General features: G+C 36.8%; 1 protein-coding gene across 1 annotated transcript; it reads right to left on the bottom strand.

Moving 5' to 3' along the window:
- Window positions 1-13895: 13895 nt before the first annotated feature.
- Window positions 13896-15407, bottom strand: LOC133292172 (zinc finger protein STOP1 homolog). Its single transcript, XM_061490549.1, has one exon. It carries the CDS (start codon window positions 14553-14555, stop codon window positions 13896-13898), a length of 660 nt encoding a protein of 219 aa, XP_061346533.1. The 5' UTR covers window positions 14556-15407.
- Window positions 15408-24165: the final 8758 nt, after the last annotated feature.

The raw sequence follows: 24165 nt of genomic DNA, 5'->3' as shown, positions 1-24165 counted from the left end.
ACAAAATATGGTGAAAGCCAATGCCAGAAATATAAAGCGACTATGGCCAAGTCACAAATACAAAAGCCACAGCATGATAAGCCGAGCTCAATAAGGTGAATACAACCTTAGCAAACAAGACTGGCAAAAAGTGTAGTCCAACAGTAAAGCCACGGTATGTTAAGCCGGGCTAAAATCAGAAAGGCAAAGATACCGTCTTCGAAAGCTTAGACAAGGAAAAGGCCAAGTCAATTTAAAGAAAGTCACGGTATGTGAAGCTGGGCTCAAAATAAAGAAGGCAGAAAACTTCCCTAGTAACTTAAGACTGCGGCAACAAAGTCAGTCGATATAAGAAAGACTCGGCATACGATGTCGGGCTCCTATTCAAGATTTTGGCAACGAAGTCAAGTGACAAGGCTCGCGACCCAATAGGTCGAGCTAAAATAAAAAATCAACCGCGAATGAAGCGGGGCTCAAAATAAAAGCCACGGTATACGTATTCGGGCTTAAAATCGAGGAGGCGAACTCCTCTTTCAAGAATCTAAACTATGACAAAAGAAACTAAGTCAATAAAAAACAAGAGAATTTATGGTATTCGAAGCCGGACTAATCGTTGAAGAAGGCACGAAAGACCTTCCCAAAATTAAGACATAGGCAGCAACCCAAATCCAAAAGGGGGAAGTCGCAGTAAGAGAAGTCGTTTTCCTTAAAGTACAATACACATTTGCAAAAGGTCAAATCTATGCTAATAGAGATCTCGGTATGCGAAACTGAGCCAAATCTGAAACCACGACACTTAAAGCCAGGGAGTGTAAAGTCGAGTTAATTATTAAGAAGGCATGAAACACCATCCTAAAACTTAGGCAAACGCCTATATAAAAGACTGACAATAAGCCTAGTCAAAACTAAAGAGCCTCAGCAAGAGAAGTCGAACTCAAAGTCAAAAAAAGGCAAACACCGCCTCACCAATCAGAGACTTCAAGAAAAAAGAAGTCAATATAAAAAGCCAAACCAAGAAGAGGTAGCCGCACCAGACCCTAGGCAGGATCATAGTACCTCGGTAGGGTCGACCTATCAATCAGACTTAGGCACCCCAACAGTCTAAGCTTCCGAACTGCTGGGCTGGGGGGCAACTGTTATAGACTGGATCCATATCCTAACAACCCTATTACTAGCAAGATTGGATAGGGATATCGCAACAATATAATCTAGAGAGGATCAAGGGGTAAGATCCTTATCCTCATCAATCAAGGCAGGTTTCATATCAACTGGGAGATCTCAAAGGCCCAAGTCTATGAAGGTAGTCCTTATAAATAAGAGGCTAAAGATCCCAGGTACACACTTTGACCTATTTATTGTTATTGCCAACATTGTGCACACACCCACGTCTTGGCTACATGCCCATTGATAGTGCGCAGTGATTGGAGTATTGGCTATAAGTCAATCGGATATCTATCTCTAAGATATCTTTGAGAGCATACCCATGAGGTATCCTTATACGGTTCAACAAGACCGAACAAGTTTCATGAACTGTTGTTCACAAAAATGTAGTTCCTTCATCAATTGTCATAACCATATGAGCTCACATATTGCATTTTCCATTGCCCGATATTCTGCCTCTGCACTTGATCTGACTACCACAGTTTGCTTCTTACTTTTCCAAGAGACCAAATTTCTTCCAAGGAAAACACAATACCCTGAAGTGAAGCGTCTGTCTGAAGGAGAAATATGAAAGGATTTTATTGTATTGAGAGAGCTCTCTATTTACAGAGGCTAATTGAACTAATGGACTAAATCCAAAGAAGTTTCTAAAACTAAATAATAAAACAATAATGATAATACAATATTATTTCCAATCTATGTTATGAATTAGTACTTCAATAGTTAAAGTTGTTGAGTAAAAATAAATGAATGATTTTTTTAAGCGTGATATCTCTAATAAATTCCGTCAATTAGATCACACGCAAAATAAAAAAAATATTATGCCGCTTATTGATGTTTATTAGGTATATATTTAGTTATAACAATTTTTAATTTTTTTTTTTTGGAGTTACCCAACCCTAATTATCTCTTTGAGACGAGTTGGCTCCCTCCGGTATCTTCACGAGCTTTGACTCTTTGAGCCGGCTATGAGATTAATCCGGAGTGCGGGAAAACAGTGATGGCTAAAGATTCAGCCCCCTCCCCAAGAATGCATTCAGCGGGAATCGAACACATATTTAACCCACTAACTCAGCGCCAAGTTACCAACTGAGCTGCACCCATTGGATATTATAACAATTTTTAATAAATTATGCCCATGCATGCTACTGTAGTATTAAGTCAGCATTTATATAATAGTATTAGGCCCATCTTTAGTTCAGATTAAAAATGAGAAAATAATCCTTTTTTTAATTCTCTTAAAAAATTCTAATAAATAAATATAAGTTAATACAAATACACATTAATTGTGATATTTTTTGTCACAGAAAATTAAAATCCTATTAATGATTATTTCTTGTGTACCCTTTTTTTTAATGCCTTAAAACTTTAGAAACCAAACTTTTTCTCGTTTAGTCTATTGTTTGGATGCATTTGACACAATACATGATTTTATTTTACTGGGAAAAAGTTTCTTGGATTACATCTGCGCGTTGAACGGCTTCAGTAACTTGTAAGCTACAGATGAAATGTCTATTTTGAAAACTGTCTATTTTGTTGCTTTTGGTTTCTACATCTTTCATTTGAGCATCTATAGCTAGGAGAAAACCTACGTTACAACTGTTGTGTACCTACATCTAGGCACACAAAAAAATTTAAATATTATTTTTTTAATAAAAAATTACGAAAATATAGTCATTTTGAATGGATTTACAAATGTATAACACTCAAACATGCCCCATGAGGACGTGAACTGATGGAGAGAGAAACGCCCTAAGAGGACGTGTTTTAGGAGAGACACGTCTCGTGTTTCATCAGATGTTGACACGTGGCATAAAAAGTTAACAACTTACCCGTAAAACTTTGGAAGTCCATAACTTTTGACTCGGATGTCCCAATTATGTAATTTTTTTTTATTCCACACAATTTTTCAAGATCTACGCAATGACACCTCATTTGACATATTGTCTATCACAAAAAAATTCAAATTTACAACAATGATACTATAAGAACGTCTAAACTCAAATTAATAAATAGAAAACCATTGTCATGATTAGAAACATTCATAGTAACCAAATGGTGTTAGCTCAGTTGGCTCATGGGAGCTGAGCAGGTGGGGGTGAGGACATGTGTTCGAATCTCCCCAGTACCACCTTTGGGAGAGGTTTAAAGCCTTAATCTTGGACTCGCCCCGAATCGGACTAATCGCGAAGCGATGAACCGATGGAATATTTCCAAAAAAGAAACATTCATAGTAAAGATCTTTATGAATATGATACCATTGTTACAAATTGAAATTCTTAGCTACTTTTATTTTTTCTCTTTACAATTTTTATTTTTCTCTATCACGTCACAGGAAAAAAAAAGAGAAAAAAGAAAGAAAAAAACACATGGTCGTGTGCCTTTTATTCTTATCTTTTCTGTGCTTTTGGATAGATGCACATGGTGTCATCTACAGTTAGCCGCGAAAGGAATATCTTCAACTACACACCATAAATGAAAATAACAATAGATCTTTATGACATTTTATTTGAGGAATTAATAAGATAGTTTTTGATGCGGCTAATAGCTAAAATATTGCTTATTGTAAAATTGAGGGTTCTACTTAAGTTGATTAATTGTATTCTAGATATCTAACATTGTCATTTCAATATAGAAAAATTTACAAAAAAGATTAATTATTTAACTATGGGTGATAATCATTCGGGTAGTTTTCTCATAATTGATGGCTACATATTGACAGAGAAAAATGGAGATGAATTTAGAAGCATTAGAAATAGATTAATAAATTAACATGTGTGTGTGTAATATACTATAAAATTTAAAAAATATGCAAAATGGAGCACAAGGAAGCATTTTTTGAAAAATATTTTTGACAAACTTGCCAACACATTCATTTCGAAAAGTTATGCAGAATTTGAAGTTTGTCTCCTATAAATATAATTTCAATTTGTAACAATGGTACCATAATCATAAGGATCTTTACTAGGAATGTTTCTAATCATGACAGTGGTTTTCTCTTTATTAATAGGGTAAAACATTTCTTCAATCACTGAAGATACGTTATCTCCGGTGAGCACAAAACGACGTCAATTTGTAGCAAAAATCAAGGTATTTTGTAATTTTAATTTATTGCAGGGTTATATTAGTTTTTATCATTATAATTTTTTAATTTTATAACCCAAAACGACGTTGTTTTGGGCCAACTGGAGATACAGTGAGATAATTTTATCTCCAGTGACTGAAGAAATGTTTATGCCACGTGTCAACATATGGTGAAACATATGGTGAATTCTGAGATAATTTTCTTAAATTTTACGGATAAATTGTTGAATTTTTATACCACGTGTCAACATATAGTGAAACACGCCCCATTGGGGGCGTGTCTCTCTCCTAAAACACGCCCTCGTAAGGCATGTCTCTCTCCACCAGGTCACACCTCCGTGGAATGTGTTTGAGTGCTATACATTTGTAAATACATTTAAAACGATTACATTTCTATAATTTTTTATTAAAAAAACTATTTTAATTTTTTCCCCCTACATCTAACCTAAAAAAGGAAATTTTTTAGAACTTAAATAAAATTCAAAATTCAAAAGAAAGAAATCTTTTTTTGTTTTAAAAAACAAAAAAAAATACCAAATTTTGTACTCCTGTTGATCAACAAAAGAAATTGTGAGGAGTCGTACGTGCCATTGGAATGGAGGGGCTAATGTTTGTAACAGTTGTGTCAATCAGGAAGAAACCATCCTTCATGTTTTGAGAGATTGCAGACATGCACAAAAAGTTTGGAGGGACAGGTTTGGTGTTAATTTGCCCCATGATTTTTTTCGCTTTGGATTTAATTGATTGGCTTCTAAAAAATGTCTGTAGTTCTTGGAACCGGTATATGAAATCTGATTGGAGAGATATTTTCTTTCCAACGTGATGGTACTTGTGGATTTGGAGAAATCAGAGTGTTCATGATGTGAATTTTTGCAGGCCATTTAGAGGTAATATTATAATCTCTGATTTTATAAACCAGATTGTTGTTGCTAGGGAAAGAAAGGAGATGCATAGCAGTGTTATCCTTAGCAGTCAGAAGAGTGAGTGGAATCCTCCTGATTAAGGTTGGTTGAAGATTAATATTGATGGAGCTTCTTCTCTTTCTACGAAGAGCGCTAGTTGTGGAGGTCTTATGAGAGATCATTTAGGGTCTTTCCTTGGTGGGTTTAAGTTCAAGCTTGGCTATATGAATTCTCTTGATGCTAAGTTGTGGGGAATTCTTAAAGGCTTAGAATTGGCTTCGGGAGCAGGTGCAAGGAGAATTGAATTGGAGTGTGATTCAATAGACGCTATTAGTTGTATTCAAAATTTGGATTCAAATCCTAGAAATTCTTCAAGATTGGAATGTCAAGTGCAAACATACAAAGAGGGAAAATAATAGCTGTGCTCATTGGATTGTTACTAATCCTTGTGAAGGAGATAGTAATTTATTTGTTTTCTCTTATCCCCCCTCATCTTAAGGATCTTCTGTTAGAGGACTCTTCCAACTTTGGGGCTCTGGCCTCTGTTCTTTGATTCTCTTATACCTTGTTGCCAATTGATTGGGCCATCACAGGTCGCTTGCAACTATTGAATAACCTAAATTGAAGTAACTGAGCACGCTCATTACCTATAGCTTCTTAGTGCAATAAAATGGCAACTCATCAGATTGGGCCATTATATGTGATATTCCTCTAATGTGAGAGCCCATTACAATTTATAGATCGTCGCCTCGTCGGTACCATGCTGCGAATTTTCTTGCAATTTCAGTATCCAGAATCCATCGAAAACATACAAATATACTACGCATCACCGATATCAACACGGGACATGTGATAAGATACGACACGTTAATTTTAAAAAATGTTAGATTTCGATATGTTAGGACACGTTTTGATATTAAATAATATTTTTAATTTATGTAGTGAATATTATATTTAATACTCAATAATTTAACAAAAAAATGAATCTAATCTTATAATATTCAAAAAATTTGCAAAGAAATATAAAATATCCCAAATATTTATATTAAACTCAATAAAATGATAATCGTAATACAACAAATCTAGTAGTTGGAACTAAAAATTCAACGCAACGCAACCTTTGAACTTTTTTTTGAATTTCTATAACGCGTGTTGGAGTGTCGGAGAGTGTCGAAGTGTCCGAGAATGACAGAAAGTGTCGGACACGTAAGAATTTTTGAAATATCGGTACTTCGTAGCAAATATATATTTGTAGAAACATAATGCTACAACCACTGACATAATAGTATTGAAGATGATCCACAACTGGAATGTATCGACGAGGGCTCAGAGAAGTGTCTCAATAGCAAGTATTCCAGAAAAATTAAGGATAATATTAGCTAGCCATGCGTCATCTCTTTGAAGGATTATTACTGCAACCGTAGCAATGGCATGAGCCGACATAGCTATGAGTAAAAGTAACATGATTATGCCCGGTTCTTGACAAGGATTGGTACTTAAACCTTCATATTTAATTCCATTTAATCCAACCAATAATGCAATGAATGGTTCGTAGAAGGCCAGGAGTAAAACACCATAACTGCAAATGATTTCAAAAAAAAAAAAAATGTCATCATGCCAATAAATAAAATTGAAAAAGAAGGGGTCCAATTTAATTTTTGTTTTCAAGTGTGTGTTCAGATAAAAACAATAACTAAAGGGTATATGAAGATAATGTTTCTCAAATAGTTCTTATTTTGACACATCATTTATTCAATAATTAAATTAATATTTATATCCTTACAAACTGTGTGTGTCATCCTTTGAGACGATGATAAAAGACTACATATTATAATTTGTTTAAAGAAATCTCGTGAAAGTTTTTTTAAAAAAATGAGGTATTAAGATACGTACCCAGGTGTCTGAATCTGTGGTGTTGTCTCTCATCCTTTAAGACGAGATAAAAGAGACTACAAAATTTTGTTAAAAAGTAATTTTTACGTAAAAGCGGCAGGAACGAGCAAAAACATAAAAATATAAGCGTTTACTACGTATGAAACATAAAAAAAAATAAAAAAAAATTCAATACATATATAACCAAAGTATATAAAGAGCAAGGTTATACTCATAACTTTTTTTTCTTACAACAATATCTTATCACCGTTGATTTTCGCCAATCAACGGTTATCGTTTTAGCAAATTAAACTCATTAATTAATTATTAATTCACAATAAATGATAACTGTTGATTGACGGAAATCATCGGTGATAAGATATGGTTGTAAGAGGTTATAAAAAAAAGTTGTAAGTATAACTTTTCACATATATAAATAATCACACATTTACATCCAAACATTAAAAAAAAAAAATTTTACATTCAATATTATTTATTTTTGGGAGACTTTTAGAGAAGAGGGAGGATATTCTTACTACTAAAATTTCCTACTACTAACTTACTACCTATCTAATCATCATTGAATCAAAGAGAAAGAATACTAAAAAGTTTTACGGTTCATATTACGTGTGTGCTGTAGTGTGTGGGGATTCAATTTTTTTACCCGTTATTAATTAGCACGCGCTGCACGCCTGACATTTCAGTCATCCCCTTCCCCATCTCTGTCTCTCACCTCGTCACTTCTTTTTCTCTTTCCTTTCTTTTTCTATTCTATTTTTTCCCTCTAATTTTTGTTGTAAATAATTATTATTTAGTTATTATTTAGTCATTTATTTGTTGTATTGGGCCAAGCCCATTAGGTCAAAATTAGGTCAAGTATTCTCTATAAATAAAGAACCCTTTGTACAGATTATATACAATTCAATAATATTTCAAATACCATTTTCTTTCAAGTTGGTATCAGAGCTCTCGATCCTGAGGGCTCTGCTTCCGCGCCTATTGTCTTTAGAACAAGAACCTTTTATTCTTTTTGTCTCTCGCTGTCATCAGCCGCCACCGGATTTTTTTCGGGGACCTCTTGGACCGAGAAGATCTCTGTTATACTGGATCTCTGTTACTGTTCATCGTCTCTGTTACTGTTCATCGTCTCCATTATTCTTCATCACAAGACAGCATCTGTTCATCACGATAGGACCCTTTCCCGGTGGTTTTTCAACTCCGAACAGACCCAGAAAGAACCGCGCTCACCGGACGACGTTGCTCCAGAAATTTCAGACCGGACGGCCACCGCACGCGCCCACACGCGCCGCTCCTTCAACCGCGAGTGAATCCCACGCACAGCCAATCTCACCGGCGCGTGAGACCATTTTTCCGGATCGGACCACCGCGATCTTGATCGTCCCTTCATCCTCTTTCTGGATCTGTGCTCCTCTCTTTGATTGGACATCGTTTGGTATTTATTTGTGATTTTTTGGCTTCTTGGAGCTTTTCTTTAACCATTTTCTGTGCAGTATGGCCTCTTCTCAAAGGAGTCATTTTTTAAAATTTTATGATGGTACCTCTTCTAGACCTAAGAGAGATGACCAATGGTGTTCTTATTGTAAAAGAATAGGTCATATCAAGGATTTATGCTTTCGCCTTTATGGAAAGCAAACTGTCTTAGAAAAGATGGCAAGGATGCGTGGTCAAGCGCATTTTACTTCTTCTGAAATAACCCCTGCATCTAATGAGACCCAATCTGCATTTCGTCCAGATGAGTTGGAACGACTCCGAACCATTCTTGATTATCTGAGTAAGTCATCTGATACTAGTGCTTTGGCTATGACTGGTATGAGCTCCAAAACTCATTCTTTCATTTCTTCATGTAATGATTTTAAACATTCTTGGGTTGTTGATTCTGGTGCTATTAATCATATGGCTTGTTGTGCTGACTCCTTTATTTCTTATCATCCTACCATTGGAACTCATACAATATCCATAGCTGATGGCTCACATACATCAGTTGCGGGTTCTGGTGACATAAACTTACAGCAGTCCTTACATCTTAAGGATGTTCTTCATGTTCCTAAACTCTCCACGAATCTTCTTTCTATTCATAAAATTACAAAAGATTTGAATTGTACTGTAACTTTCTTCCCTACCCATTGTGTTTTTCAGGATCTCGCCACGGGGAAGACGATTGGTAGTGCTAAAGAGCAAGGTGGGCTGTACTATCTGGTATCACAATCTCCCGCAAATAAAGTAACAGATCACACCTTCATGTCTCATGGTCAATCGACTGCTGATTCTTTAATTTGGCTGCATCATAAGCGTTTGGGTCATCCTCCATTTAGTTTACTCAAATCTTTATTTCCGTCATTGTTTTTGTCTAAGTCTGTTGAGTCTTTTCATTGTGATGTTTGTGAATTTGCTAAGCATCATCGTGTGTCTTTTCCTTCTAGTATTACTAAGAGTGTTGAACCTTTTGATCTTATTCATTCTGATGTTTGGGGTCCTTCTAAGGTCCCTTATTCTTCTGGAAATAAATGGTTTGTTTCTTTTATTGATGATTGCACTCCTGTAACTTGGGTTTACTTAATGCGTGAAAAGTCTGAGGTACCACAACTGTTCTTTCAATTTTATAAAATGATTGAGACTCTATTTTGTAAAAAAATCAAAAGACTAAGGATAGATAATGGTAATGAATATGTCAATCACTCTTTTTCCCAATTTATCCAAAATCAAGGTATGATTCATGAACTTACTTGTGTAGACACCCCTCAACAAAATAGGGTTGCTGAAAGGAAAAATCGTCACCTTCTTGAAGTTGCTCGTGCCTTACTGTTTCAAACACATGTACCCAAATGCTATTGGGGAGATGTCATTCTTACTGCAGCGTTCTTGATCAATCGCCTACCCACTCGGGTTCTCGATCATGTAAGTCCTATTCACTCCAAGACTTCTTTTTTTCCTTATGTTCCAACTTTGCAAAGTCTTCCTCCTCGAGTGTTTGGGTGTGTTGTCTTTATTCATATTCATAAACAGTATCGCAGTAAGTTGGATCCTAGGGCTCTTAAATGTGTCTTCCTTGGATATGCTCCTGATAAGAAGGGCTATAAGTGTTATCACCCTGGAAGTCAGAAATTTTTTGTTTCTATGGATGTTACATTTCAGGAATCTGAGTCCTTTTTCCAAGGTCCTCATCTTCAGGGGGAGAATAATTCACCAGAAGACTCATCACCTTCCTTCTTTGAATCTTCAGTGTCTACTCCTTCACCTGTGTCAGTGTATCCTCCTCTTGGTCTTGTTCCTCCTGTGTCTGTTCCTCCTGTGTCTGATCCTCTTGTGAGTAATCCTCCTGTGACTGATTCTCCTGTGATTGATACATCAAGTACACCAGAGATACGGAAGGTTATGACACCTGAAAGAAGGAAACAACCTACATTGTCTCAGCAGCAACCTCAATTGTCTGAACCACTGGTAAGTCCTGAATCTCATATTTCTGATCATGATGTTAATACTTCTGATGACTTACCTATTACTACTGATTCTGATGATTTACCCATTGCTCTTAGAAAAGGAAAAATAGCTTGTCCCAAGAAATCTTGTCCCTCTTGTACTCAATACCTTATCTCCCATTTTGTTTCCTCTGCTAATCTTTCTGTGCAGCACAAAAGCTTTGTTTCAGCACTAGACTCTATTGTAATCCCAAAATCAGTACATGAAGCCTTGAAAGATAGAAATTGAGCTCAAGCCATGCAAGAGGAGATGAATGCTTTGGAGAAAAATAAAACATGGGAGGTTATTGATAGACCCAACGGAAAGAAAGCAGTAGGGTGCAGATGGGTTTATGCCCTGAAATATAATTCTGATGGCACTCTTGAGAGATACAAGGCTCAATTAGTGGCCAAAGGTTACACTCAAACCTATGGCATTGATTATGAAGAAACCTTTGCTCCAGTTGCAAAGATGAATACAGTAAGAATCTTGTTATCCCTTGCTGCCCATTACAATTGGGATATAAATCAATTTGATGTGAAAAATGTTTTCCTCAATGGTGAGTTAGAAGAAGAAGTCTACATGGAAATTCCGCTTGGTTTTGATTCTGTGAAGGGGGAAAATAAAGTTTGTAGATTAAAAAAGGCCTTGTATGGATTGAAGCAGTCACCTCGTGCTTGGTTTGGAAAGTTTACTAAGGTTATGATGACCTTAGGATACAGACAGAGTCAAGGAGATCACACTTTTTTCTTCAAGCACTCCCAAAATGGGAAGATTACTGTGCTCCTTGTATATGTTGATGATATTATTATCACAGGTGATGATTTTGTGGAGAGACAGATTCTGCAAACACGGCTTGCCTCTGAGATTGAAATCAAAGACCTTGGGAAACTGAGATATTTTCTAGGGATAGAAGTAGCTCATTCAAGCAAAGGAATTTTTATCAGCCAGAGGAAATATGTTTTGGATCTTCTCAAAGAAGCAGGAAAGCTCGGGTGTAAACCCTCTAATACTCCTATTAAGCAGAATCACAAGATGGGCTATAAAGAAGAGAGTCCTCCAGTTGATAAAGGACAATACCAACGGCTAGTTGGGAAATTGATATATCTGGCCCATACTAGACCAGACCTAGCTTATGTTGTTAGTGCTGTCAGTCAGTTTATGCACGATCCAAAGGAAAAACACATGCAGGCAGTAGAGAGAATTCTTCAGTATCTTAAAGGTACTCCTGGTCAAGGATTGTTATTCCGACGTGATGGCAATCTATGTTTAGAAGTCTACACAGATGCTGATTATGCTGGATCCGTGACTGACCGTCGTTCTACCACTGGTTATTGCATGTTTCTTTGCGGTAACTTGGTGACATGGAGAAGTAAGAAACAAGATGTGGTTGCCAGATAAAGTGCAGAAGCTGAATTTCGAGCTATGGCTCAAGGCATTTGTGAGTTACTGTGGCTGAAAATTGTACTTGATGATCTCAAAATAAAATGTGAGGGACCTATGAAGCTGCTATGTGATAATAAATCCGTTATTTGTATAGCTCATAATCCAGTTCAACATGATCGGACTCAACATATTGAGGTCGACCGCCATTTCATCAAAGAGAAACTTGATAGCGGGTTGATTACCACTCCAAACATTCCCACTGGGCGTCAATTAGCTGATCTATTAACAAAGGAGCTTCCTTCAGACAGATTTCAAGAACTTACTAGCAAGCTGGGAATGATAAATATCTATTCATCAGCTTGAGGGGGAGTGTTGTAAATAATTATTATTTAGTTATTATTTAGTCATTTATTTGTTGTATTGGGCCAAGCCCATTAGGTCAAAATTAGGTCAAGTATTCTCTATAAATAGAGAACCCTTTGTACAGATTATATACAATTCAATAATATTTCAAATACCCTTTTCTTTCAAGTATATTCCTTCTCTCTCGTCGAGTCAACTTAAAATTCATTTTTACCACAATTTCAACACATTTTTTAGGGTAAAAAAACGTAGACTATTCAGTTTTCTACCGAGTAGACACTACATTTTAACAATAGATTACATATCATAATTTGTTTAAAGAACTCCCCAAAAAGTAAAAATAAAATAAAATAATAGGATACGTACCCTGGTTTCTGAATCTGTGGTGTTATGATCATCCTTTGAGACGCCGGGGTCTGAATTTGTGGTGTTATGGCCATGGTGTTGTCTGTCGTCATCCTTTGAGACGACGATAAAAGACTACTTGATGGCTAACACTACGTTGATGGCAAATTCAGTGTTGAAGGAAAATATATAACCTGCAAATGTATATATAACTAGATGTCAATATGCATACAAAAAAAAACCCGTAGACAGTAACGACGAAATCGACAATAATCTCTTCACATAAAGTTACATAAGGTTACACTTACTTCGATGTCATAGTCTCTTCAAATAAGCTAACACTGGAGGAATAAGAAGCTAAGGTCATGTTTGGTGCATAGTATAGGATAATGCCTGATAGTATAAGAACTGATAGTATAAGAACTGATTGTATAAGATCTGATTAAATTTTAATACTATCCAGCATTTAGTATGATATTGTATAAGATAATATCTCCAATATTTTAAAAATTAATATATTAAAAAAAATTATTTTAATATATAAATATTGAAATGATATATTAGATTTTGGGAATTGCACTTGTAAGCAATATTAATACATCAACTCCTTATCAGGCATAATCCATCACTCCTAGGCCGGATTAAGTTATACATCATTTTGATGTGTAAAAGGTCCTACTGTATAAGCTTATACTATACGATGGTCACACCAAACAACTGAAAATGTCGTAACGTATAGTATAAGCTTATACTATCAAGCCTTATACATCACACTAAACAGGCCCTAAGACTACTTCGATTAAATATAATCTCGCATGAGAAGCTAAGACTTAAGACTACTTCGATTAAATTATGTTGAATTAAGAAAGCTGTTAACTAATCGCAGAATAAGAAAGCTATTGAATGATAAGAATTCTGTTGAATTAAGAAAGCTGTTAAATGATCGCAGAATTAAATTATCACTTCGAATTAATAAAGCTGTTAAATGATCGCGAAAGCTGATCGCAGAATTAAATTATCACTTCGAATTAATAAAGCTGTTTTGGAGAGTTCAAAGAAAATGACACAATATATTACAATTTTTAGCAGTTTTGGAGACGCCAATATTTAATTTTTTTTCCTAGCGATTTAAATAATAACGTCGGGGATCAAAGTTGTTAAAATTGAGATTCTCAGTAAAATCAGAAGGGGGCTAAAAAAATCGTAAACGTAAAAGCTGTTGAAATATTGGTAATATCGTTTTGATAAAAAAAACGTAAAAACAAAAAATCATAGTGATAAATCGAGATTTTAAAAACACATGATGACTTGTCAGAAAATTTTAGGTCAATATTTAATATTTTTTTGATTGATTTTCTCATTTTGGTTACAGGAGTACATCTTCTGACGATGACTCCTCTTGAAATGGTTCTTCACGCAAACGATCGACTTCAACGGCCTGAACTTCCGGCATAGCTTGTTCCCGTTGCAGCCTTCGAACAGACAAGAGAATCGTGTGGCTCGGCGGCGCGTGGCTCCAGCGGCCTCGCCAACGCTTCTGGCGTCTTGAACTAGTTCCCGTGCGCGCGCATGTGCATACGAAGATGCGCATCGCGACTGAACCGTTTTCCGCATATCTCGCAGAAATGAATGTGCTCCCTCCGCAAGCAATTCCATGGTGTCGAGCTCCACGATTTCGCAGTCTTCTGCTGCATCGTCGTCTTCTACAACCTCGACTTTCAAATCGAGCACCTGTTTGGCCTTGTCGGCGGTGGAGAATTCTAGCCTCGGCTTCTTTGCATGCGGCGGCGCATCCGACGGATCCTGCGGGAATACAGAGTCTCCGGCGGCGGTGATGTTTTGGGAGTACGAGACTAAGGCGGCGCCGTTGACGATGATCTGGTGGATGGCCGCGACGATCTGGTTGGAGACGGTGGTGATCTGGTCCTTGGTGACGGGAGCGTCGGAGTTAATAGATTGTGATAGGAAGCGTTGAGGAGAATCCATTCTCGTCCAAACCAAGGAGAGGTTCCGAAGCGGAACCTGAGGGTCCTTCCATTTTTTTTACTACTTCACTCACTCTTTCATTTCCTTCCATTTTCCACTGTAACCTCCTCCTTTTTCCTTTTTCCTTCTTCCTATCACTCTTTCGACTTTTCTCTTTCCCAGCAGACATGTAAATTCACCTTTACCAGGTAACACCTTCAGTTTCACTCCTTTCTGTTATTTACTTATGTTCTGGATAGCCCAGGTGCTTAGGCTCACTACTGGGTCCAATCTAAATGCTCACTTCTAGAAGGTATCATAGGATGCCCCCTCATTCCCATGCACCTTGCTCCCTGCACACTCTGGCAGGGGTTCAGCATGCCTAGCCTTTTCAGGCTAGGCTGGCTAGGTTGACCAGACTTCAACTCTAAATACCCTCTCTCACATTGAGGAAGGCACCTCTTCTTCGCCAGGAGCTTCATGCGCTGCTAGCCAGGGAGAGCAATCCTAGCCACTCTCACACACCCCCTTTTATGCACACTATGGGAAGCTTCACTAGTGCTTTGGTCTATACCATTGGCACTATGAGCACCCCTTATATCAACATACTTCACCCTCCATGGGACACATCTATGTACTACCATGAGTACATTAGCGCCGTATGTGGAATACAACAAACTTTGATTCCCTCTTCTCTACCAGAAGCTACCAAAAGAAAAAAGCCTTTTCGTTCCAGCTCTGCGAAATAGTTCCATACAAAGAACACCCTATTTGCTTACTCTAATAGGTACAGGGGCCCTTCCCCAAAGCTTCCAAACCCAGATCTGCAAAGAAAGAAAGACAACACCAGATTCAGAAAACTAAGAACAGAGCTTCAAGATCAGAAAAAGGAGCCTGAAAGATCAGAAAAAGAAACCGAAGATCAGCGTTAATCCAGGACCATCAAGAATGGACAAGGAAGCGGTTTATGCTTCAACGATCAAACATCCGATCAGCCTCATCAAGAATTAGTAATTTGCCAACCGATCGGTTATCAACCGATCTCTACTTCCCACCGTTTGGAAATCGTCCACTTCACTAAGTGAAAGCACCATTGCCGCTTGGTCAACTTGGAACACTTACTCCGATCGTGAAGTTCACTCGGTCAACACATCATCCAGACGCCAACACCTTTTGCAGGTTACTGACCAAAAAAGCATGAAGATAGCTACTGCCAGTCATCGGTCGCCAAAAGAAGCCACCGCCGACCGCCCACCAGAGGGGCCCACCGCCCAAGGCAAGTTCCACCGCCAGCCATCAATTGCCAAAAGAAAAAATCAACCGCCCAAGCAAATATCAATCGCCCAAGAAGACAGACCCGAAACCATGAAAAGGAAACTCTCCTCACTACTTCGTTGGAATTTCATCACTGTTTTGATAAAGACCCCCTCAATCTCTAACGGTTGGTCAATCATCAACTAATTCGGATGAACGATCATCAATTCCAATCAACAAATTTACGTTGACCAATCATTACAATCCTACCATCCACATCTTTTTGCCGACCACCATATGTCGGTCACCAAAGTCCACAATCAGTCGCCTGAGCAAAAAATTCTCCTCGCAACGAGCACCCCACCGCCCAACTACTCCAAAGCAGGAATGCAGTAAACGTGTCACTCTCCAATCAAGGGCCCAACCCAATTCAACTTCTAAGCTCCACCTCCGTTCGACACTGCAACTACAAGCGCCACAGCCGCGAGCTACTCCCACATTCTACCATCGCCAGAATTGTTCCGTTCCTCACACCCAACCACACCAGTCGCCAAGCATTGAGGTGTATCCTTGACAGTTACCAATCTCGGTCTCGCCAGAATCAGGGGCGTACCACAACCGACCAGAGCTGCATCAGGCGCGACAGCCTCCATCAAAGCAACCCAGATCTACCTCTCTTAGGAGTTCCCCAACAGAGCTGACTTGGTCCCACCGCCCAATGACCGCCCAGAAGGTCCTACTGTCCCGAAGATCCGCTCCCAACCGAGGAAGACCAGGTCTGTTCCCAACACGTAGACCGACATCCCTCCCTATTCAACCAACCCCAAGACTCCCTCAGTCGACCACATGGAGAGTAGGCACCGATCAGATCCGGAATCCCATCAAAGTTTATGCATTTCAACAGCAACATATTAATGCCGAAAAAGTAACTTGTGTTACTTCTCCAATAATTTGCATACTCACAAAATCAGAATACAAAGAAATTACTATAACAAAACATGAATATTAATTGCACATATTATGCAGAAAGCAACAGAAAGCATACATTGTTAGACATGCTATGAAAATCAACACTTAACAATAGAAATCAACACTTAATAACATGCAAATTAGGTGCCATTTTTATGTAGAACTATATAATCTATAAAAATATTCCTGGACAAATACTAAAGAACCTCGCTGGTAGCAGCCATAAGAGACAGGGGTCACCCAAATCAAACTTTATTCACAAATTTCCCTGACATTAATATATTGAGCAACTAGACAAATGGGGAATGTGGTTTCCATTTGTTGAGATTAGAGAATCTATCTTTACCATTGTCAGTAAAGGTGCTTTGTTTTTTCTTTTAGAAAAAATGTGAGGAGAATATATTCCCTAATATACTTGCTGAGATATATAAAACCATTAATGTAGCATCACCCAACAGCTTAAGCTTTTGGGTTGAATAGGTTCTTTACATGATATCAAAGCCTCGTATCCTATAACACCTCGCATTTCTAAGTTTAAATATTAAAATATTAAATGAGAATTAAAGAGAAGGATTAGTGAAAATCCTGAGTATAGGTCAAAATACAAAGAAATGGCAAAACGGTAATTAGCCATGCACACAACCCTAGGAAGATAAAATTAAGTAGAAGGTCCCAGATGATAAAAAGAACCCTGGAAATAGATTCATAACGAAAAATTGAGTGGTTAAGCAAGTTTCAGAAAAATCAGTTAATAGTATTTTTCGCGGGTAAAAATATCGCGGTACGATTGCACCGTAAGACGTGTCGATTGAGTTTTGAGCTATAGGTTTCAAATATGAGTTATAAATGGCCTATAGAACTAGGAAATATGATTTATGATAATATTTGATGGAATTAAGTTAGTTTGGGGAAGCGTGCCAACGACGCGCGCAACAGCTTAAAACAACATTTTCTTCGAACGACCGGAAAACTCCGGATTCATCTGATCAAGAGTAATTAAAGGAAAATGGTTAATGTTAAAAATTAGAGTTTCTAAATAGGTTGTGAATTTATGGACGTTTAGTGGAATCGGAGGAAAATTCGAATTAGTTTGAAATCGCGTGAGGTGGCGGTGGGACCCACCCCACTTAAATCACTTAAGACACATGGCAAGACACTATTCATGATCATCTTCCCCTCCCTTTCTCTCTCGAAAAACTGAACCCACCCTCCTCCATGGCCAAAATTTGCTTGAAACTCTCTTTCTCCATAACTTCATCGATTCTTAACCAAATCAGACGATTCTTGTCTTGAAATTCGATCGAAATCATCATCCGAACCCGTTCCACTGATTAGTTTCCCTTGAAACCCTCTCTATTGTGAGAAAAGAGGCATTTACAGCCACGAAATTCTTAGGATTTATGTGATTTTGGGGTTGATTTGTTGAGCCATTGTTTGTGGAGTTCTAGGAGGAGTCTTGTGACGTAATTGTGGGTAAGTTTCAACACCTCTCATGGATTGATTTGAAGATTTATTTTCATGAACCCTAAAGGGGATTTGGTTGATTTGTGTTGTTAAAGAGCTCAAATGAAAAATGTTTGTACATGAATATGTCTTAGAATAATGTGTAGGAGCCATAAATGCAATAAAAATTATTGGTGAAAAATATGATTTTTAACTTAGAAATTTTTGAGGATGCCATGACTTTGTGTTTTGGAATTGTGTTAGGATAGTCTAATTGGATTGTTGTATGGTTGTGTGATGATATAATAGGATTGTATGAGGTGTGGAGTAGTTAAAATTGATGGAAATTCCTTGAATGTACACCATTGTGAATTCGGCCCTTTAAAGGAAAATTAGGGAATTGATGTTGTTGGAAATTGTTTGAGTGATGTATTATGTGTTAAATGGTAATTAAATGGGTTGTGTGGTGGTTGGATGGTTGAAAAACCAAAGGAAAAATATTGATGGTGTTAAATGGTTAAAAGGAACCGAGAGTGAGTTATTAAGCACAACGATGCTTAAAAGACGTAAAACAAAAAAACGGCACTTGAATTAGCCTTTTGGTAACCTAAGGATGCCTAGGAAAATGAGAAAGAAAAATTAGAAAAATAAATTGTAAAAGAACACATGCTTGGCCGAACCTACATGGTGTAGGGGAGGATTTTTGACGTTTTCGTAATATAATAGATTTGCCGTGTATTAATGGTTTGTACATGGTTGTTGTAGGTTGCCGTACGTCGATTTGAATCCCGAACCGTGAGTTCCGTGGACTGCCCTTAGTCCTGGACCAAGTGGGATTAAGGTAAGTGATTGGAACCATGCTTGTGTAATTGATGACTTGCATGTGTTCTATGAATTTTAAGTAATTGGAAATGTCCTCTGTGTAGGCATTTCTGCTATATAAAGAACTCGGAGAATATTTGATTGGGAGCTAAGTGAAGAGGCTCATTGAGATAACCTCTTGGTACTGGGGCTTGTTCCCCTTGTGTGTTCCACCATGCCAGTTGATGGTATTGGTAGGAAATGTATATGAGTAGTGTAGAACAGCATGAACATGCATGTAGTATTTATGAGGGTACTTATGTACCGAGTCTCTGGCCAGTAGCCAAGTGTAGCCTTCGGGCAGTGCAGACTTCCACTGGATAGGTCTCCGAGAGGGAGTTCCAGTTGACCTAGGGTCGTGGTGTGTCATCCGGGTAGGAGCACACTAGGAAGTCTCGGGTGTATATGGATGGAAGGGGTACCTTGGTTATGGTTCTTGGAACACGCCTTGGATGAGACCCGTAGACTTATATGCCGAGGACGTTGCGTGGTATTGGTAGCTACTATTCCAGCTTCGTCGTATTTTATATCCCGATATTCTTCAGTTTCTCTAAATCCCTTGCTATATCCCGTTTTGAAAGTGGTTGTTTTATATTGCTTATATGCATCGAAGTGAACCATTGGGTGGAGTTTTCTCCAGAACCTCTGGGTTACTGAGATATATTCGTATATCTCACCCCGTCTTGGGGGCTTTATTTCAGGAGGTAGCAGTGGTAGTGGAGCGGCGGGCAAGAAGCCCGTGGGATGATTAGATGGAGCAATTTATTATTTTGCATTTTGATGGCCATGAGGCCTAGGCTAGACTTAGGGCATGAACATCTCATATGTATGTAAGATGAATTTCATTAGCATATTTGTTCATGTCATTTTGCCTAAGTCTAGTGGTTATGTTATTTAAGCTTATGAGTTGATTTGTAATTAAAGTTGTAATTTAAAGTTAAATGTTGTAATTGTACAATGGATGCATGATGTACTATGATGGAAGGGCTTTAGGCCTATTTTAGAATTATGATTATATGCTTATGTTGAGAAATTGCATGTAAATGGACTTTGGTGATTGAAATAAGTTAAGGAATTATAAAGTGAGCCATATAATATGAATTGCGTAATAACTATAAACTGAGTAGGGTTGTAAGTGCCACAAGGCATTGTTGGTCCTTGTGTGTGCCACCCATTGGTTATTAGGTACATTTGAGGTACTAGTGATCTTATGCAAATTTGGGGATTTTAGGAAAAACAAAGGAAACTCTGGCGAATTTTCTGTAGAATTGGCAGATTTTAGACGAACTTCGGGAGAGCATATCTCCCTCCACAGAGGTCCGATAGGGACGTACCATATGCCATTTTGAATCTTGAGATGTCCCGTAGAAGGTGTCCAAATATTAGAAAATTCTGGATTTCATGCAGCCCAGTAGGATTCATTGAACACAGGCTGTCCAGAACCCTCTTATACAGGGGCTATTTTTGGCAGTTTTTGGGAAATTAATTCCCGTTTTGTTTCTGAGTCAAATTAAGCGTATGATATATCAAATTGAAGGTTGAGGTGTCTAGTTTGTAGCATAAAAATTTGAGAGCAATTGGATGAGTGGATTTTCTGCAGTAATTCGTGGAGTGAGAGGTGTTTTGAGCTATTTTGGGGTTGGTTGACAGTTTTGCTTGTCCAATTTCAAACGGCGATAACCGGAGCAAACGAGCTTCGTTTAAAGCGTGTACTAGCTTTTTAGAAAGGGAATTAAGTAAGAAAAAAAGATAAACCGAGAGGAAGGTCTGGTTGTGAGCGGTGTGTTCGCAGAAAAATAATTAGTAAACCATGTTTGAATAGGTAAAAATGTAAGGTTGAGGAATTGGCTAAGTGGATTTATGGAAACCCCTTAGTAACTTATAATAAGTAAAGTAAGACATAGAAATGGTTTTATATATCTCAACACGCCCCCTCACACGAGAGCCCACGGGGCTTGAAGAGTGAACAATGCAACAGGCCCAGCCTACCTGTGCTAAGAAACGCCACAAGAGAAAGTGGGGGCGGCGAGGCTCTGATACCATGTAAATGACCAATTCAACCCAAAAGTTTAAGCTGTTGGGTGATGCTACATTAATGTTTTATATATCTCAACAATACTAATACTTTATTCATATATCCAACTTGTACATAGCGATTTTAGGAAAATAAAATAAAAATACCCTAATATATTCCCTAATATACCATTATGGTTAGTGCATATGTCTGGTTGCGTGAAGAACATTAGCTAGGAATGAAACAAGGCAATGAAAGAAGTGGCTTTTATACTGCTTCAAAAAAGCTTCTCTTATTCTCAAAGGGGCTTTATCTTTCCTCATTTACAGAGCCACCCATCTTTTAACAAACCTCTAGCTCTTATTAATTAATTATTACTCAGATTAAAATAATACACTTATATTTATTTTTTATTTGATTCTTATACCAAAAATATTTTCAATTTAGTCCTTATGCGTGTAATTATTTTCAGTCTAGTTCTTGTCATGTGATATTAAAATAACGTTTATTATAACAAGTGAAGTGTAAGACCCAACCGGAAATTAGTACTGCTAAAAGTCACTCAATCCATAAAGATGAATCATGTCATGGAAAGAGAATTAAAAAACAGTCACAAGGGAGGGTACTCAAAAAAATTCCCATTGGAAAATTAAAAAAGACACAGCCCATAATATATAAAACTTAAATTGATTCCAATTTAACTGACAAACTTATATATGCAATCCACTTTCAGTATCAGGTTCATACCAAAACAGACAAGGCACTTAGTAGATTCCAAACTTACAATATAAACTAGCACACAAGCAATGCAAATTACAAGCAATAGTAATATTTTGTTTCTACACAAAAAATAGCATCAAATAACATGCATCAATGAAGTGTGTGTTAGGTTACACGTACCTCCAAAGATGGTATCGAAAGTGAAAGGGACTATACACGAGATGATAATAAGGCACTGACAGTTTACAGAAAGAGGCATGAAATAAGACAACATAAAAAGTCAGTGAAGTTAATATAAAGTTAAAATGCACATATAATAAGGCATTAAGATTAAAAGGGAGTGAATTCAAAAAAGTTGCAAAAAAAATAATTTAAAAGGACATAGGCCATAATAAAAATTGCTCATGCCTATATATATATATATATATATATATATATATATATATATATATATATATGGGGCAGGATATTCTTACACCCGGTGTAAGAGTTAGAAGTCTTACACTCAATCTTGAGCATTGATCCACTTGTATCCAATGGCTCACATTACTAAAAAATTTGAGCTGTTAGATATAAGTGGGATCAACGATCAAAATTGAGAGTGTAACTTACACTGGTGTAAAATGATCCTGACCCTATATATATATATATATATATATATATATATATATATATATATATATCTACATGTTGTTTTGAGGTTAAGAAACTAAGCATATTTAAAAAACAAGAATAATAAAAATTATATTTTTAAAAAAAGAACTGAAAATTAAGAATATTTTCAAAAATAAAATACAAAAAATAATGTGGTTTTGAGGTTAAGAAACTAAGCATATTTTTAAAAACAAGAATAATAAAAATTATATTTTTAAAAAAAGAACTGAAAATTAAGAATATTTTCAAAAATAAAATACAAAAAATAATTTCTTATCATAAATTGATTTTCTAATTGTCCTTTTAATTTTTGTATAATAAATAAAGCTATTGGGCTTTTTACACATTAATTTTTCATATCATTTTGACATAAGCGGTTGAGGTACAAATAATTCGCATGTATTGTGATAAACAGGATATTTCTCAATTACCAATTAGATACACTAATCATGACATTATACATATTTGATCACTAATTTTATAGGAGAAAAGATTTCTCATGTTGCATGAGAAATCTTCTCTCCTACCACTCTCACTTCGATGTCCGTGCCAATCATTTTTTTGTTTTTTATTTTTTTCTTTAAGGTAGGTCCCACTCCTTTCTCTTTCTGTAGGAAAACTTACATTTCTCATGCAACATGAGAAATTGCAATCTCAATTTTATATACTAAGTATCAATATAAATAATATATATTACGTACTCCCTTCTGCTACAATTCTATTCTCTAATCCTCCCCTCTGCTACAATTATCGCTTCCCACGCACAACTCGCTCCTGTAGTCCTGTACTCCTGTTAGTTATTCATTTCTTCTTTATAAAATTATAAAATCCATGAATCAAGAGGGATTCTAATTCTTATTATTAAGATAGGAATTCTAGTGTTATGTGTGGTAGCACTATCAATATATATTCACTGTTGAAGTAAAAGAAAGAAAGTCCAAAAAAGCCAACTTTAATAAATTCACACATCAGAAATAATAAATAAATTCACAAACAAGCCAAGCAAGTTCACACTATCAATTTTGTTGATCATGCCCAAAACACACAACAAATTTTATCTTCGACTCAATTTAAATTTTTTCTTTGACTCAATTTAAATTTTTTCTTTTTTTATTTATTTTCTCTCCTCTTTTTTCTTTTTGTGAGTGTAAAAAGATTACTTTTATCTTATGCAACATAACAAAAACGATTCCCATAAAATTAAAATAAAATTAATTTATTTTTGTCAACATTAATATAACAAATCAATTATTTTTATAAGAATAGATGGATGATCAAAACGAGATAATTTGGTGTGCTCTGAGATCAAGAAAAAATGGGTAGAACAGAGGTGAAAGGAGAAAAAAAGAAATCTACGTTTTTTCTGAGTAAAAAGACCATAATTTTTTTGGATCATATTAAAAAATTCTAATCAAAACAACTCTAAAAGTAGAACCTTGCTTGGAAGGGCCCTACAAAATACCTTTTTCCACCGCTCTACGATTACCTACTTCCCACCTTACCATGTTGCCGCAGAACTCGGCCAATAGAATCCTTCTTAAACTATTTCCCTCCATGTGGCCTCATTTCATAGGCTGAGAAATTTCGATTTTCTAGTCCGCGAACTAGAGAACTCGCTGGTACAGTCGCTTTAAGTGGGACCGAGTAGCTGACCACGATCTACGTGGCATTTACCGGTCCGGTCCGGTCCGATCCGTTGTGATTGTTTCTCTCTCT

This window comes from Gastrolobium bilobum, unplaced genomic scaffold, assembly GCF_033153095.1.
Source record: "Gastrolobium bilobum isolate Gb01-03AN ecotype WA unplaced genomic scaffold, APGP_CSIRO_Gbil_v1 utg68659, whole genome shotgun sequence".
Lineage (NCBI taxonomy): Eukaryota > Viridiplantae > Streptophyta > Magnoliopsida > Fabales > Fabaceae > Gastrolobium > Gastrolobium bilobum.
This window is presented reverse-complemented; position numbering and strand designations above follow the sequence as displayed.